At 39.1% G+C, this 17,079-nt stretch overlaps 1 protein-coding gene across 4 annotated transcripts in view; it reads left to right on the top strand.

Moving 5' to 3' along the window:
- SORCS1 (sortilin related VPS10 domain containing receptor 1) overlaps positions 1-17,079 on the top strand; it is a 523,960-nt gene that overhangs the window by 497,226 nt on the left and 9,655 nt on the right. For all 4 annotated transcript variants that reach the window (XM_063101912.1, XM_063101913.1, XM_063101914.1 and 1 more), the window contains exon 24: positions 4,289-4,388. In XM_063101912.1, the coding sequence (XP_062957982.1) occupies positions 4,289-4,388 (100 nt within the window). The remainder of the gene's footprint in view (positions 1-4,288; positions 4,389-17,079) is intronic.

Here is a 17,079-nt window from a genome sequence, read left to right as displayed (position 1 = left end):
ATATGTAAGAGTTGGACCAAAAGGAACATGGCAGAGACAAAGAGAAGCTTGAAGCTGGTGGTGCGGAATACAAGGGAGAGAAGTGTCTGTGGCCCATTTGTTTCTTCACGTATATTATTAGGAAACTTCCTATATACTTTAATCAAGCTGATACTTTTGTGCTAAGAAAGAGTGGGATCAAGTGAGCTGGTGTTAACTAGCTAGAACTTAGTGTTTGGCTTCATTGATTTCTTATGATTTAACCCAGAAATCATGCTGTATGAGTTGGGAAAGAACTTCCTCTATTGAATACAAAAGGAAGATCCTCATCTGCTATTTGAAGGACCTTAATAATGTGACAGGGTCAGGATTGACCCTCTGGGTCACCTCCAACATCATCCTAGGCCTGGTTCTCTCTAAACATGGTACCAGAATGCTATTTATGGTCAGTAGGGTTTGTGTTCTTTCTGCCAGCTTCAAGGATAAGCATTATGATTTTGACCCAGTGTGGCGTTGTCATTAATGAATTTGCCAAAGCCCATTTGGAGTCCATATTTTCACTTCATACCATTTCTTTGGGTCACATGTTCTATAAATTTACCAACTTAAGTTTTTCTTTTTTCATGTTTCAAGGATTGACACTTTCATTCTAATAATCTGAGAGTGTTTTCCCCTTTTGTTTTTATTAAAAACTGTTTAGATATAGAATTCGTTCTTTGTGTGGCGAACATCACCATTGTTAACTAAATATTTCCAGACCACTGCCTTCTGGGTACAGAATAGGGTTGTACCCCTGAGTCTCTCCTGCTTGGGCAGAGCCCCAGGGCTTATTCAGGCCAATGAGTTGGGAGTAGAAGTGATATGTGTCACTTGCAAGCTGAAGTGTTCAATTGCTAGTTGTAGAATTTTTAGAGCTCCTTTTCCCTCCAGTGGGTGAAGTGAATGGAAGAAAAGTTTGAGATGGCTGCTCACCAGCCCGTTTCTCCATGTGGGCATAATGAGCCTGCCTGCGGTGAATATGAGGTGTTTGCGGAAAAAAGCCCATGTTAATTCCAACCCGTGGGAATTTAACACTGTTTCTTCAGCCTACCTCGTTGATTCTGATTGCTGCACTCAAACTTCCTCTTTTGTGAAGAGGACGACCAAGAGAATTGTTTTCCTGTAGTGAGTCCTGCCTATGACATCTGAAATCCTTTTGATGGTGGCTGTCCTGGTATTTGTATTGAGTCTTTGTTGTCCTATTAAGTGGTAGTTTAAATTAAGTGTGGGTTGGATTTGAATCATAGGTATATTCCACTAACTAGGCAGATACCAAGAATAATATGTTATTTCTTTGAACATGATTGTTTATCTGAAGTAGAATAGAAAATGGAATGTACAGAAGAGCCGCAGAAGAGGGATGACCATTTAAAGGATACATGAAATTTGCTAAGACAACATACTTTTCACCAAACAGAAAAAAATAAATAAATTCAACCTGCTTCAGCAGGTTCGGTTTCCCAGCAATCACATGCTATTTCACTTGAGTCCTTATCCGGCAAGTTCTCAGTTATTGTTCTTATTGAGGTGATCGCCATACTTTTATGCAGATTGTAGTTTATTCTGCCCCTTTCATCACCAAACAACCTCGCAGTTTATTCTACCCCTTTCATCACCAAACACCCTACCAAACATTACTAATTATATTAACTGGTGAACAGAATGTGACAGTCCTGAGGATAGTATTAGGAATTGTGCATTCCTGTAATCCATACTGGTCTGCTGACATAGGGCTGGTGTTTGAATATGTGTGTTGCACAGATGAATGAGAGAAGGCGGCATAATTAATAAATGTTGCATCGTTTCATCTCCTAAACCCATTCAGACCTCTTTTCAAATATCTTTTGCTCTCCATTTCTTTGTCAACCGGTTCAAGGAAAATGTTTCTAATGGAAATACCCTATGATTAGGAGTCAATCATTCTAGACTTTTCAAATATTAACTGGGTAAACAGGTATGTCCTTTAAGCTCCACGTTCCTTTCCATGGAGATACCAGCACTAACACACCTAAGATGCACTTTATTAGAAAGAAAAAAATAGGAAGAAATAAACAACTTTACCAAAATATCCAATGCTTATATAATATGATATAAAATATATGTAACAACTCATGATCTGTTGAAAACAATACAGAATAAACACTTCTGCAAGTGTCATGAAAAGCATTTAAAATATTGTCCAGATCTGTCAACAGTTTCATACTCATTTATCTGAGTAGAAAAGTACATGGTTATAATTGAGATTATTCTTGTTTGCAATGTAAATCTCATTTAGTTTTTTCTTGTGTGTAATTTTTTTCCACAGAAAGCATGTGTTTATTATTGAATGCTCTTTGATGCAAGTTAAATATATGAAACATACTTTCTGTTACCAGATTATTTTTTCATAGCCTGCTTAATTTTGTAAATGATACAGATAAAGCCAATGAAGCAATGTTATAAACCAAAACAAATCTGGGAAGTTAATTATTTTCACAAGAGACTCTCCTGGAGATTATAAATTAGAATTATGTTGTTCTGATGAACTCTATTTTCTGGTTTAGTTATTTATATCTTTCACTGGAGGAAAAAATATTCTCAGGGATAAGAAGTAAATACCACTTCACTTGGTTGAAAGAGGGAAGTCTTTCTCTTGAAAATACAAGTACATAGTTCTCTTGTGATTGTGTGATAGGTTCTGCCAGACAGTCCAATTCTTTAATAGCTTAAGCCAAGTCTTTCATATTTGAGTTAAAATATACATATATATAAATTGTGTGTGTGTGTGTGTGTGTGTGTGTGTGTGCATGTGTGTATTTCATAGCCAAAACCTTTGTGGTAGCCCTCTACTAAAAATCCACTGTCAGGTTCCTATAAAGACCCTATCAACTGAATTATAAGCATAAGAAAAAAGAAACTTGTTAGAGAACAGAGCAAAACCATTTTACGCAGTCTGTGTTATAAATTTACTTCTATAAACATGGACCATTCTGGAAGATTCCCAGTGCCCAAGAAAAGGAGTAGCCTTGTATAGAGAATAAAGTTGTTTTCAACATAGTTTTACCACAATCTTGTCCTGCATTGTTTGCCAAATGACAACATTTGATAGGCTGGGTTTGCACTGGATCCCAGGTGCTCAACCACTGGGTACTGATGGTCATTCCACATTCCTGTTGTTCAGGAAAGAAGTTCACCTGCAGGGCAGTTCAGTTCCATTACCAATCAGGGGCTTCTGCAAGGAACTCTCTGCTTCAAAACTAAACCATAAGACTCTGCTTAATTAGTGAAGAGATCAAAGGTGTTGTTTTGGTCACTCAGTGGAGTAAATGAAACTCAACAAATAGAAAAGGGCAAAGAAATTAAGAATTTAACTAGCAAAATGATGAGCAGAAAGCATTCAGTTAGACTCAACTAACATTCAGTCAAATATTAAATTGATGATTAGAATATTAAAAATAAGGAGACCAGATAAAAATAATAGGAGTGTTGTTATCCCTGATAGCTTTTCAGAAGTTTCTCAAAATTATAAGCAAAACAGAGCAAATTGAACTAGATTTTCTATTTTAAACAAATAAGCAGAGTTTTACCTTATCTATAAAACCTTACCTTATAATGCTTCTACCAAAATTAGGTTATTTGCCCCCTGCTTGGGGTTAAATATTACATAGTCCAGAACTCCATGGGTCTGTCCAGTATATGTGTGTCAGCCTGAGGAACAGTTTAGCTAATACTCATAATCATGAAATAAGGATTAGCCAATTCATTACTGAAGTTGTGGCTATACTTTGTTTGAACTGTATATTATTTTAGCAGAACTATATTTACCATTAACAAATATTCATAAAGTACCTGTTCTGCGAAAGCCACAGGGTATGGTTTGGAGAAGAGGAAGGAAGTAAAATAAATGTATATGAATCTCACCAGAATGTGTGAATTGCATAATATCTACTCCTTTTAAATCTTCATACATAACTAATGTTCTCTCAAGGAACTGGAGATAACAAAGATAATACAGGATCACTTTATAAGAGTAGAGATTATTTGATTTATTAAAGGTTTTTCCTATTGCATAGCAATTAGGACGTAAAGTCTGGTCGTGCTTAAAAATAATTATATTTTCATATATTATAAATTATATATTAAATTAATATAAAATTCATTTATATAATTCATAGATATAATACACAAAAATGCAATGTCTTTTGGAAGCATAGTAAATATTTCTCAGCATGTTTGTTCATAGCCAGTGTGACAATTTTGGTGGCACTAACTATGACACTTCTTCTTTCAGATATCAGAATTACTGATCCACAAGCTCAACCAAAACTCAGTGCACTTTGAGCTGAAGCCTGGGGTCCAAGTCCTTGTCCATGCAGCTCACTTAACAGCAGGTTGGTTTCTGTGTCCCTCGGTTCTGGCTAGTAGTTCTGGCAGAGGGAAATCCCAGTCTGTGTTTCTTCATCATAATAAGGCTAGATGGTGCCAGTGCTAATCAGAAATCAGACATCAGTTGTTGGAAGTTCCCTTGTTTGGTGTTTCTGCCTTAAAGAGGAACCAGTTAGACAACATAATCAGGAGGACTTCCTTCCTAGTCCCTGGCAAAAACTGTGATCTTCTCCCATGATGGCGAGCTTCATCTAAACAGAAATTTGAAAATAATGTTAAATTTATAAATAACTTTTCTCAGGTCTCTATGAAAAACCTTATTTTCAAATCATTCATGTCATAAAGAATTTGCTTTCTTTAAGTTTCGGGATAATGTCATGCAGTGGAAATAGCCGAGACATGAGAGATGTACAGGACCGTAGTCACGAACTGAACCTCGAATTGGTTGTGATCTTGCAAATTACTTAATGTCTTTGAGCTTCCATCTCTTCTCCTGTAATAGGTGCGGGGAAAAACCTTCTAAGGCTACGGAGAGGTTGTGATGACAATACAAGTAATCTCAAGCATTTAAAAATAGATATTATTGTGTTATATTATAATAAACTACATTAACAATATTTATCAAGTATTCATTTTAGCAGAGTACCTTGTTGGTGCTTCATGGAGTACAAAGGCCAGCGGGAAATAATCTTTGTCTTCAAAAAACTTATAATCTGGCTGTGGTGTGGGAAAGTTTGGTAGTAGCAGTGGTGGTGGTGCCATGGGGTGGGAGAATGCTGGGGAAGGGGATTGCAATGAGTGAAGTAAAAAAATGCTCATATAGAGGGGCAACAGCATATTTAAACCCTTGGACTTTATTTGTAGCCCCAGACTATTGGTTTTGATCTTGGCTCTATTACTCACTGTGTAGATCTGAAAAAGAGATTTAATTTGTGTGTGCCTCAAAGATGGTAATAGCACTTCTGTCAGTAGGATTATGTGAGGATTAAGTTAATTCAGGTCATAAATTTAGAATAGTACCTGGCACATACTAAGCTATTGTTTTTCTTTTTACTTTTTTATTATTAAGTTGCATAGGAAATTTAAAGCAGAGATGAACTGTGTCCAGTCAGAATGATACAGGAATGTTTCATGGGGGAGGTGGTCTTTGGGAAAAACCTCAAAGGATAGATAGGATTGAACTCAAGAGGTCATTCCAAGCACCAAATTGCCAAGGAAGGAAAACCTCTAGGGCTTTGGGGATGATGACTAAGTGAGGACAAAGAAGAGCAGTTTCTAACTCTATTCTCCATTTTCCTAGAGATTCCTGGAGGTGCCCCTAGGTCTAGAGAAAGAACAAACAGGCTGGTGACCACCTCTCTACCTCTTTGATTTTATCTTTTTTCTTTATCAGGATTTTACAGAAGAATTTGTTTACAAAAAATTCCACTGTCTTAAAGAAATATTTAAATGTCACTGTTCCTAAGTATGGGATATGGAGGTGGAGTGTGAAAACATGCCAGGGTGAGGGCTCTAGGGAGCCATCAAGTCCTTTGAACAGAGGTGTGCTCAATTCAGAATGTCTCTTGCAGAAGATGACTCAAGAGCAAGGAGGATTGAGCAGGGCTGCTATGCCATTCTGCAACCTGTCGTCCTAACTCATCCATTGAACAGATTTATTCAGTGCCCGCCTACTCTGAGCTGAGCAATGTTCTCAGCATTGGGGATAGAGTCTCGCTTTCATAACGCTTCTGTGTCTGGGCAAAGGCAGGAAAGAAGCAAATCAACAAATGCCAGTTTTTGAATCATATTCTTATGAAAATGCTATGAAGAAAAGGCTGCCAACCTTTCTCAGAGCATTTGGTGATCTTGATTGGCCATTTCCTGCCCAGAAGGTTGACCTTTGGTCTTTAGTGAATGGGGTGACACATGACAGAGTCACACATGGCTGGTCATAACAGAGAATGATCAAAGTCTAGAAACAGGAATTGTAGTCATTCTAATAGCCAAACCACTGATAAATGTTGTCAGTTGGGTAGAAAGTAATAGTTTAAAATTGGTTTAAATAAGTTCACTGACTTATTTAATCTAATCAAATGGTCAAGCCTGTTTAGGTGGCAGACTGAATCTCATCATCCTCTTCCATGATAGATAGAACCACTTGGGATTAGAGGTTAAAGACAACTGTGCCTCATATTCTATACTGAACTCTGGGCTGGAAGGGATGTGCCTATCTAGTTAATCCTTTGTGATGCAGAATTTGCTTTACAGCATACTCAGCTTCTGAATGAACACTATCTTTAGGCAGCATATTTTGCTTGTAGGGCAGCTTAATTAATCAGAAAACACTTGCTTTGCTATTCACTAGGTCCCTCTGTTGGAAGGTGAGCATCCTAGGTCAGGCTAGGCAGGGTACCAGCCCCACTTCTCCAGTTCTTCAGCTCTGGAAGCCACCCACATTTCACCCGTGTTCTTCCTCCCATACTTTTCCATCAGTTATTATCTGTGTCTGGTTTTAATTTAACTGATTATTGCATTGCACTCCAAAGATGATTCAGATTATCTTCCTGAATCTGAAATCTTATTTCAACTGTTACTTCAGGAAGTCTTCTTGTAATCTCAACTGGTTTAGAGCTGGAACCAAGTCGAAGAATAGGGACCAAAAAAGTGGGTAATTAGCTGAGACTATTTTGGTCATTGGCTCCTCCAAGGAACTGACACAGCAAGGACATTTAAGGCATCCATGGATTCACAGTTTCACATAGGAAGGAAAATCCATCCCTGATAATTAGCAGAGGTTAATCCCAATAGCGTAATCTCAAGATGGCAGAACATAGCACAAAGTTGGGAAAACCTGAAAAATTTCTCTAATTCATGTTCATAGCTCATTCCATAGCTAAGAATTTGGGTAGCAAGATTAAGATCTCTGAGAAGAAGTGCTGGTAAAACTGGGACTCAGATGAGCACACTTAGGTTTTAGAAGAATTCCTTGCAGCGGACATATGTATAATGCAAGGTTACTAAGATGATAAAAAGAAAAATTGCAGTTTTAGGCAAAAGCTCAATTTTACACTGTGTCAATTTGGAGACAGTAAGAAAATTCTGTAACTTCCAACCTTTGTGGCTATTCAAGATTCTTTCCTGTTAGATTTGACAAAAGGGTCTTTTGGCTGTGTAATTCCAAACCTGATCAACTGGCATTATTGAGCTTTCTGCCATGGCTGGCTCAGCTACTAGAATAGACATAGACTTCTATGTGGATAATTAGCTTCCAGAATAACGGAAGTAAATGCCAAGTGATGACAGAATAACTGAGTCTTGAAAAATGTTCCTGTATCGACTTCAGCCGTGTTTGTCATGATAGTGTTAGAACTGGCAGTATCCATAGGTGCAAAGTCACTTTGGGCCAGACTTTCATCTAAAGACATCTTTTCCATCAAAAGACAAGGTAACTAGTTAAGACTTGGCACTATTCAACAATTATGATGAAGAAATAAAATATACGAGGGATTAGTTTCCTGTTGGAGATTACTCCTAAATTAGCTCTAGCTACCAGATTAAAAAAACATCAACTTTTGGATAATAGGCATATACTTTATGTCTATCAAAGATAGTGAAGGGATTCTCTTTTCACACATGGAAAATTGAGACATTTGTCACAATTTATTTTATTAAGTTGAAATTAACACATTCATATTTGGATGTCTGGGAAGAGTAGGAGGAGTAAGCCTGGGGAAAAGGAGAAACAGTGGGGAAAAGTACCTGATGCTGAACTTCCCAAACTCTGTTTCCCTTCTTCTTAACACCCCTCCCTCCCCCCCCCATCCCCCACACACAGGCAGGGGGAAATAAAATTTTTTTAAAAAGACCACTGTTTGCAACATTTCACGTCTCATAAGCAGGATGGCTTATACCTTTCCAGGGACCATTACAGCACGCTGCTGCATCCCATTAATTGCTCAGCAGATGTTCGGCAGCCTTCTTTTAAAAATGCTTCAGTCGGAGTATGTTGTCAGTAAGAAAGGCAATGCATAATTTGGTTTGTCTCCAAGGAAAAAGAACTGTCTCCTTTCAGGAATTTACTAGCCTTATTTTGGTTTTCAAACTCAGTTCCCTGTTTGCTTTTATGGGAACACAACGTAAGCATTCGAAGATACCCCAATAGCATTAGAGACTGGATTTTGTTTGTTTCCCCCCACCCATGTGTTCTGTTTAGGAATTCATTAACTTTGATATCTAAACTGAGATAAACTCTGAATGCAGTCTTTGCTTTGCTCCTTGCCATGTCTGTGTTTTTTTGTTTTCCATGAAATTCCTTTTGAGGGCCTAACCATTCCTGGAAGCTATGCTTTTGAAATTCTGCTTGCATAAGGGAGAGATTTGAAATTGTGTGAGAATAGAGAGAGAACAGGAGAAGCATGTTATCAAGAAGACTGAGGAAAGGTCTTGCCCCGAGTGGTTCTCTTTGGCCTTTAGGATCTGATGGCAGCTGGCATCTGTATTTAACAGACAAAGGCTATAATGTTGCAAAACAACCCAGAGCATCAGAAAAGGGAATAGAAATCAATCAGGCTAGATATTGGACTGGAAACACTGGTGTTTTGACCAACGTGTGCCTTTGCTGGTGCTATTCCTGATGGAAATATGTCTCCCCTCTTCTTCACTTCTGTATATCTTCTAAGTCTATTTGTATTTTAAGTCTCAGCTCAATGCATTTGACACATTTGCATGGTGTCGAGATCTTTACCAAAATCACATCTCTCCTTATCTGAACTCATATGGATTTTTAAAATCTCTATCCTTCTGATGATGATGATCGTAAACCATCATCATCATCTTCTTCATCACTCCTATTTCACTTCTTGTGGATATGGCTCATCATATCTTTATATTGTCTCTGTCATTGTCCCTAGCAGAGAATTTGCACATATCAGGTGCTCAGCAAATACTGCTTTTATACATAATTAGATGTCTAAATAATTTATAACCTTCAGAGATATAGTCAAAATCCCATTTCCCCAGTTAACCTTTAGATCCAGTTGATTCAACTGTGAACCCATCTCCATGACATGCAACTTCTTACTAAATAACTGGTGAGTGGAGCCCTGCATTCATTTATCCGGTAAGCATCCAGGGAAAACCCATCTCTGTTTTTCTTTTCTTTTCTCTAATGGCAGGTATCCCATTAATAGGTATTATAGTTATTTATATATACATTGTGGGGAGTGGGTGCTCCCTGTTTTCTGTGTTCCAGAACAAGATATCCAAAAGAGAAGCGGGGAGGGACTGGCAAGAGGCTGCTGTGATTAAAAGAGACTGAATCAAGTATAACTTACTGGCCCTTATTCTGCTCTGGTCTATCTGGAAGGAGAGTTTCCAGTGTCAGAGAGCAGCCTCACTTCATGGCAGAGCTCAGGGTCACATACCTTGGATTGCACCATCCTTGCCTTATCAAACCAATGAGACCTTCTTCACATCTTTTGTGACATCTCCCTTGCCCTTTCTTTCACCCCTGCCGTTATCCTTGCCTTCTTTATCATATATTTTAAGAACTATGATGCCTTCTTAGGGAGAGTGGGGTTTTTGTTGTTGTTGTTGTTGTTGTTGTTGTTTTTTTTCCCAGCAAGATCCTGGAAGGCTTGGAATCTGATGCAAACCATTTGATCTGTATAGTTACCTGCAGAATAACAAACCTGAGCCATTAGGAAAATATCCCTGAAATGCCAATTGTTTTCTCATTGCCCCTGTTAACTTTGAGTTTACTCAAGGGCAGGATCCATTTCAGATGTATCATCTTGTCTCTCAAATGGCTCCATACCTTCCTTTGCAATTATTTCTTTAAAGCTATAGTTCATCAGGGGATATGAAACGGGTTAGGATCCTCACTCACTCCACTGTAGCTAGACCTGAGGCATGAATCCTAGCTGCATGGACCTTTACTAACTTTAACCGAAGAGAATAACAAAACACTTCATGCAGAAGGTTCAATAAAGATGAGCCTTAATGTTGAATGGGTGCTCACTAAAACGAGGGAAAATAAGCATGCCAGGTTGAGGGGCTGTGTTGAGCAAAGGCACAACGAGATGACGTTTTATGGTTTGTATGTAAAATGATGTATCCTCTGACATGGTTAGGGTCATCCAAATAAGTATCATCAAATATTTGTAATTGGTATATTTACTACAGGTAAAATGATGAGCAGGGGGAGGAGGATAAAATTCATGGAAAGCATATATGCCAGAATACTATAAACTCCGTGTCCATCACCCATGTGGTCTAGTGAGGAAGCTTTCATTAATGTAGGTTTGAGAATATAAGACATAATAAACATGAGAAAGGGAAAAAGAGGCAGATGAAAGGATTTTTTAAAAATTATAAGTTTGGGTAACAATCCATAATCTTTTCTCTTTTTAACAAAGTACAAGTATTTACATATAGAAATTTTCAATCCAAGTGGCAAGAGATGGTAATTTATTTGATGAAGATGGAGAACCAGGAGGGGGAGCCTCTTTTTTGATTGTCAAAGAAAATAATTTTAGTGGTTCATGTTGGGTTTGATGCCATAAAATAAATAAGTAAGATACCTCATCAGGAAGCTGGAAATAGAGAGTTGAAACTCGGGTGAGAAGACTGGGGCCAGACTATACATTAAACTATAAGCTTTAATTTGCCACCTCTTAGCAGAGTCTCAGGTGAGAGGAATCTGCTGACAGGTGGTAAATTAAAGCCTTAATTCCTCGTGCAAATCTTTCAAGCTCCACCAAACTCTGTATCTTTATTTCTAAGAGGGCCAATCGTCATGAGTAAATTCAGTCTTCATATTTGGCAGGGGGTAAGGGGAGTGGAAAGCGGCTTAAAAACATGTTGATTCTTCTGTGGTAGGATAGATAAGGGTCTACATGAGAACAGAAGGTAAAGAGAGAGCAAGCAAGGGGCAACACTGACATTTTACTTGAGAACACAAAAGCCTAATAGATTAATCCATGCTAAATTGAGAACAACAACCCTTCAAGGATTGTTTGCATTTCATAAGAGTTATTTATTGGACAGATGAACTGAAATGTGGGTGGTAGGATTTCTGCACAGAGAGACTAGAAGGGCTGGAGCTGACTGGTTCCCTCACACCATCTGGCATAAATAAAACCCTGGTCTATGATTGGAACGTCTCTTTCCATCCCAGAGTAGGAGATCTCTGCTATAAAGCAGTTGTTTACAAACCAGACTCTACATTGCAGTGAACCTAGAAAGCTTCTAAAGACAGAGATTTTTCAGGTCTACCTGCACACAGTGAGGAATCCCTGGAGGATTCCAGGAGGGTGATGTCCAGGAATCTGCACATTTAGTAAGTTTTTCAGATGATGCTTATGCAGACAGCCCCTTCCCTAGTCTCAACAACCACTCTTAGGGAGCATTCCACAGACAGAAATCCATCTACATATCAAGGAAGGATGAATGACTATCTCCAGCAGTAAATCTGATTTACAGCTCAGGGCATCCACTAAAATAGAGGCACGAATTAAATAAGAACGGCCTGTGATATTAAATGTAGGAGGAAATTAGTAATAAACATTAAAATCTAATTTCTTGACATATTTGGATCCAACCTAATTGGCAGAATGGGTAGATGATCATGGGACTAAGGGGGAAAAAATGAAACATACTTCAGAATCTGGGGTATACTGTATCCATAATCTAGATGAACGGCAAAGGCCAGCCAAGAGCACTGGTCATGAAACATTTGAAAACTGATTAAAGTGTGAACTGGAATCTTAGTGGCAGATGTAATTGAATAGTTGGGAGTTTTATGAGAGTTAAACGAATAATATTATCTAGTGCTATTCATGTGCTAGTGTGAGCAGAAAATGGTGCATTCACATCTCACTATATTTCTACACATATTTCAGAATGAAGATGCTGTTCTACTCTTTGCTTTCTAGTTGGGTGACTGTTCTTCTGGAGTTTTGGACACACATGACAAAAAAGGTGAAATGTCAATATTTTTCAAAGGAAGAGCCTCAAATCTCAGGTTAAAAAAAACACACACATGCGCACACACAAAACCAGTAACACTGCTTCTACCCCATCCATCAGCTGCCTTGTTTAAGCACCTACATTCAGAAAAACTGTCCTTTGTCAAGGGTATGTGTGGATTTTTAATAAAACTGTTATCTTGTGTTATCTTGGCCTCCACGGTTGCTGCTGACTGGTTTAATTTCTTTTGCAGGTGCAATAAAAAGATATCATCACAGAGATATTAGAGAATTAATATTACCAGGCTTCAATTGCTAGCACCAGATATGTTATGAGTAAATGTGGGAGGGGATAAGAAACTCAAATTTTCAGCCTAGGTCAAGATACATCATGAATTCCACCCTACCGTTTTTTTTTTTTTTTTTTTTTTTTTTTGTCGTTTTTTCGTGACCGGCACTCAGCCAGTGAGTGCACCGGTCAGTCCTATATAGGATCCGAACCCGCGGCGGGAGCGTCGCCGCGCTGCCAGTGCAGCACTCTACCAAGTGCGCCACGGGCTCGGCCCCACCCTACCGTTTTATACTGAGAAAGACACTTTCCACTTGAAGGCAGAATTACCATTAGTCAAGAAGCTTTAGAAATTATAATATAATTTAAGCCACAATGTTATGTTGCAAATACCAAATAGGAGTTGTGTAGCTCTGAACTGTAAAGCAAAATAAATTGTTGAAATAATATTTTCCATTTAAGAATGGGATAAGTAGTTGTGAAATTCTTCCACAACCAATAAATTTATCTGTCTCTTTAGTCTCTGGTTGCCTTATTATCTACATAGTTATCATTTAGAAGTCTATTGTGAGTAAAATCATCGTGGTGGTATTTTTCTTTCCTTATGGTTTTTCTCCAAAATAAATACATATTTTTTTCCTCTCCAAGTAATTAGGTTGTGTCACAGGTACATGGACCCAATGGCTTTCAACAGTTATTAAATCGTTATGGTGTTATGATAAGTAATAACGGGTGCCAAGGGATCTAAATATATTACTTTCCCCAATGTGATTAAACGAATGTGAAGCATTCATAAATCTACCAGGGGCCAGCAATGAGGTTGCTCTTTATCTTCTAATAGATTCTTTCTTCTACCTTTTTTTCTAAGATTACCTGAGTCCATAAAAGGGACTAAAATGACCACAGGGTAACTGGCCTGAGTTGACCAGCCTGGGGGATGTACCTGGACACTCTTGATCAGAGAATGGTCAAGAAGGAGTGACCAGATGACTAGTTCGGAAACAGGGTAAGACATGTATCAGGTTGGAAATAAGTGGTAGGTAAGACATAGAAATGCAGTTCCCCAAGAGGAGGGCAAGGCAGATGGTCAAGAGAAACTGGCCAAAATAAAAAAAATTAAAAAATTAAAAAATAAAAAAGACAGGAAAACGCATATAAAATACAGAGAAAATACCACAACCTAGCATAAGTTACCCTTTATTCATCAAGTTTCTTATACCTAGAGTAACCAGGACTTTATTAAACTGGGAACACTAGAGAGACAGAACCAATAGTATATATACATATAGACAGAAATATGAGAGGGGATTTACTAGTGGAATTGGCTCATGTGATTAGGGAGGCTGAGAAATTCCACAACAGCCCATCTGCAAGCTGCAGACCGTAGGACGCTGGTAGTGTGGCTCAATACAAGTCCAAAGGCCTCAGAAGCAGGGAAGCCAATGGTAAAATTCTTCCTCTGAGGTAGAAAGCCTGAGAACCTGGGGGGCTGCTGGTATAAGTCCTGGAGCCCAAAGGCCAGCAAATCTCAAGTTCTGATGTCCAAGGCAGCAGAGGAATTTATTTCAGTTCTTCCAGAGAGAGCAATTTGCCTTCTGTATTTGTTTTCTCTGAACCCCCAGCCAACTGGGTACTGTGATCTTCCCCACCTGGCCCACTCAGACTCACGCTTATCTCTTCTGGAAACACCCTCACAAGCACACCCAAAAGAAAGCTTTACCAGGTTTCTAGGTATTTCTTAATTCAGTCAAGTTGACACCTAAAATTAACCATCATAAGGACTATCCTGGGTTGTTACAGCTGTTGTATCACCATAAACTTTAATAGCACCCCTCTCATTCTTAAAGTTTCCTGTTTGAGAAGAAAACAGTTACAGTCACTTTACTTTTACCCTGCTACCCTGACGCTGGGACAGAGGTCGATGCCAAGCACTGGGTAATGTAGAGACCAAAGGCGGGAATTGCTAATTGAATGTTTAACAAGTTGAAAGAGATTGTTTTGAGGAGAGTGAGTAAGCTATTGCTATGTAACAAAACACCCAGAAATTTTGTGGCTTAACAGCAAGCATTTGGTATTGCTTATGAGTCTGTGGATCGGCTGGGTGGCTCTTCTGCTCTTGCCTGTGTTCACTAGTCTGTCTGCCTTCAGCTAGGGATTGTTTATAGGGAGTGCTGCTGATCTTGGCTGGCCTCTCCCAGATGGAAGGGGTCAGCTGGCTATAGGCTACTCTAGAATGGCCTTGGTTGGGATAATTAAGCTGTTCTTCACATAGCCTCTCATCCTTCAGCAGACTGTTCTGAGCTTGCTCACACGTGGTGGTGGTAGGATTCCAAAAGAGAAAGCAGAAGTGTGCAAGGCCTTAAAAAGCACAGTTAGCACACCATCACTTCCGTAGCATCCCATTGCCAAATGCAGGTGATAATAACATCCCAGATTCAAGGGGAGAAGAAACAGATTTCACCTTCTAGTGGAAGGACCTTCAAATTCATTGCAAAAGACTTGGATGCAGAGAAGGGCAGAGAACTGAGCAAGCAATGTATCGATCTACATGAGGCTGACTGCTCACTTATGGGAGACTTGAAATGCTTGTGAGTAGTTAGGAAAACTCTCTCCTAGAGCCTTAAACACATCGAACTATTAGCAATCAAGCAGCATGTTTTGTTTTATTATGTTTTGTTTTGCTTTGTTTTAGTGACTCAGAGAATGTAAAGATCGGACAGGTCCTTAAGATAAGGACAAGATGTTTTACATGTGAGAGAAAGTGAGGCCTACCGTGCAGGACTTGCAAGTTGTTACGCATAATAATCACCTGTGTAGCTTGACACATAATGGATTTCTGGGGCCCATCCTAAGATACATATATTTTTTTCTTGAGTAAAGCCTAGGAAACTGCATTCTCACAAATGCTCCAGGTAGTTCTGATTCAGGTAGTCTGTAAACTGCATTTTGAGAAATACTTTACATAGTAGTCAAGATTCCTCATTGACTTTCAACTCTAGAAAACTGAAACATGCCTTTCTCTCTTGTCTATTAATTATGGCGATGTTTGGTCTTGGAGGCACCCATGGTTATTACTTCTTGGGCCAAGTGAACTCAATTCCTGTGACTGGATGTTCCTGAAGATTCATCCTCAGTTTAAATCCAGCAATAGTGCTTCACTAGTCACTAGAACTGTTAAAAGATAAACTGAGACACATTAAAATGTTGTAGTTTATTTGAGCAAATTGAGTCATTAATTGGGCAGCACCAGACCACAAATGGTTTGGGGCTCCACCAAGGGGCACGAAGGAAAGACTTTTATGGGATGAATGTGGAAGTAAGGCAAAGAAAACATTGGTTAAAGTAGAGCAATAGACTTTTTTCCACTGGAACGTCCTTAGTTACAGGTTAGTTGGCAGTTTCTGATTAATTAAGCTTAAGTTTCACTTTCTTAGAATATGAATGTTTACACTAAGTTAGGTTTCAATTTGCTTACCTAGGAATGCAGGACTCCAGAGCTGCCTCAGTCTCATGGCTTCTCACTTCATTATTTTATCAGGGCCTTCTCTGGTAATTTCCACCCAGTGTGGCCTGCAGTATCATGGCTTTATTCTACTAAGGTGTAGCAATCCTTAAGACTCCCATGATTGAGTTTGGATTTGAACTGGAGGGAAGGCCCACTGGCCAATGAGGGTGCTCTGGAATGGAAACCTTTCTGGCCCTTGGGCACTCCAGATAAGCTTTCTGTGTGCTATTCCCATATCATTTTAATTTCTGAAAAAAGATTTTAGACCACATGGATTTTTTTGATATTCAAGGCATACAATTAAAGCCAGACTCGAGTCTATTTTGAAGGCAGGAAAGGAGAAAAGAAAGTCAAGTATGGGCCGAGCCTGTGGCGCACTCGGGAGGGTGCTGCGCTGGGAGCGCGGCAACGCTCCCAGCGGCCGCGGGTTCGGATCCTATATAGGAATGGCCGGTGCACTCACTGGCTGAGTGCCGGTCACGAAAAAAGAAAAAACAAACAAACAACAAAAAAAAAAAAAAGAAAGTCAAGTATGGGGAACTTGCTTCTTCAACTTCCTGACAGCACTAACTTTTGGATTAGAAATGTAGTTAGAGTTCAAAGTTTCAGGGTCATACTGTAGGCAGACATTCTCTAAGAAAGTCCCTTTGATGGAATGAGAGTGAGCACAAGACAGCAATAAGGACATTCTGTATGGCTTCCCTGGGTGACACTACCATGACATTGACTTTTGAGCCAAGCAAAAGGGCAAAGTTGAAGCAAGGGGCAAAGCGGTGCCCAGGGGAGGCATTTCCTAAAGGGTGTTGTGTGGAACCTCGCTCTATAAAGAGTGTGTGGTCAAATGAGTGTGAGAAAGACTAGGGTAAAGTTTAGTTATTTTCTTTCCTGCAGGACTGTTATGAACCTTTAATGTACTGATGTGCATCATGAATCTCCAGATAGGGAACACTGTG

The sequence above is a fragment of the Cynocephalus volans genome, chromosome 7 (assembly GCF_027409185.1).
Source record: "Cynocephalus volans isolate mCynVol1 chromosome 7, mCynVol1.pri, whole genome shotgun sequence".
In the NCBI taxonomy this organism is placed as follows: domain Eukaryota; kingdom Metazoa; phylum Chordata; class Mammalia; order Dermoptera; family Cynocephalidae; genus Cynocephalus; species Cynocephalus volans.
This window is presented reverse-complemented; position numbering and strand designations above follow the sequence as displayed.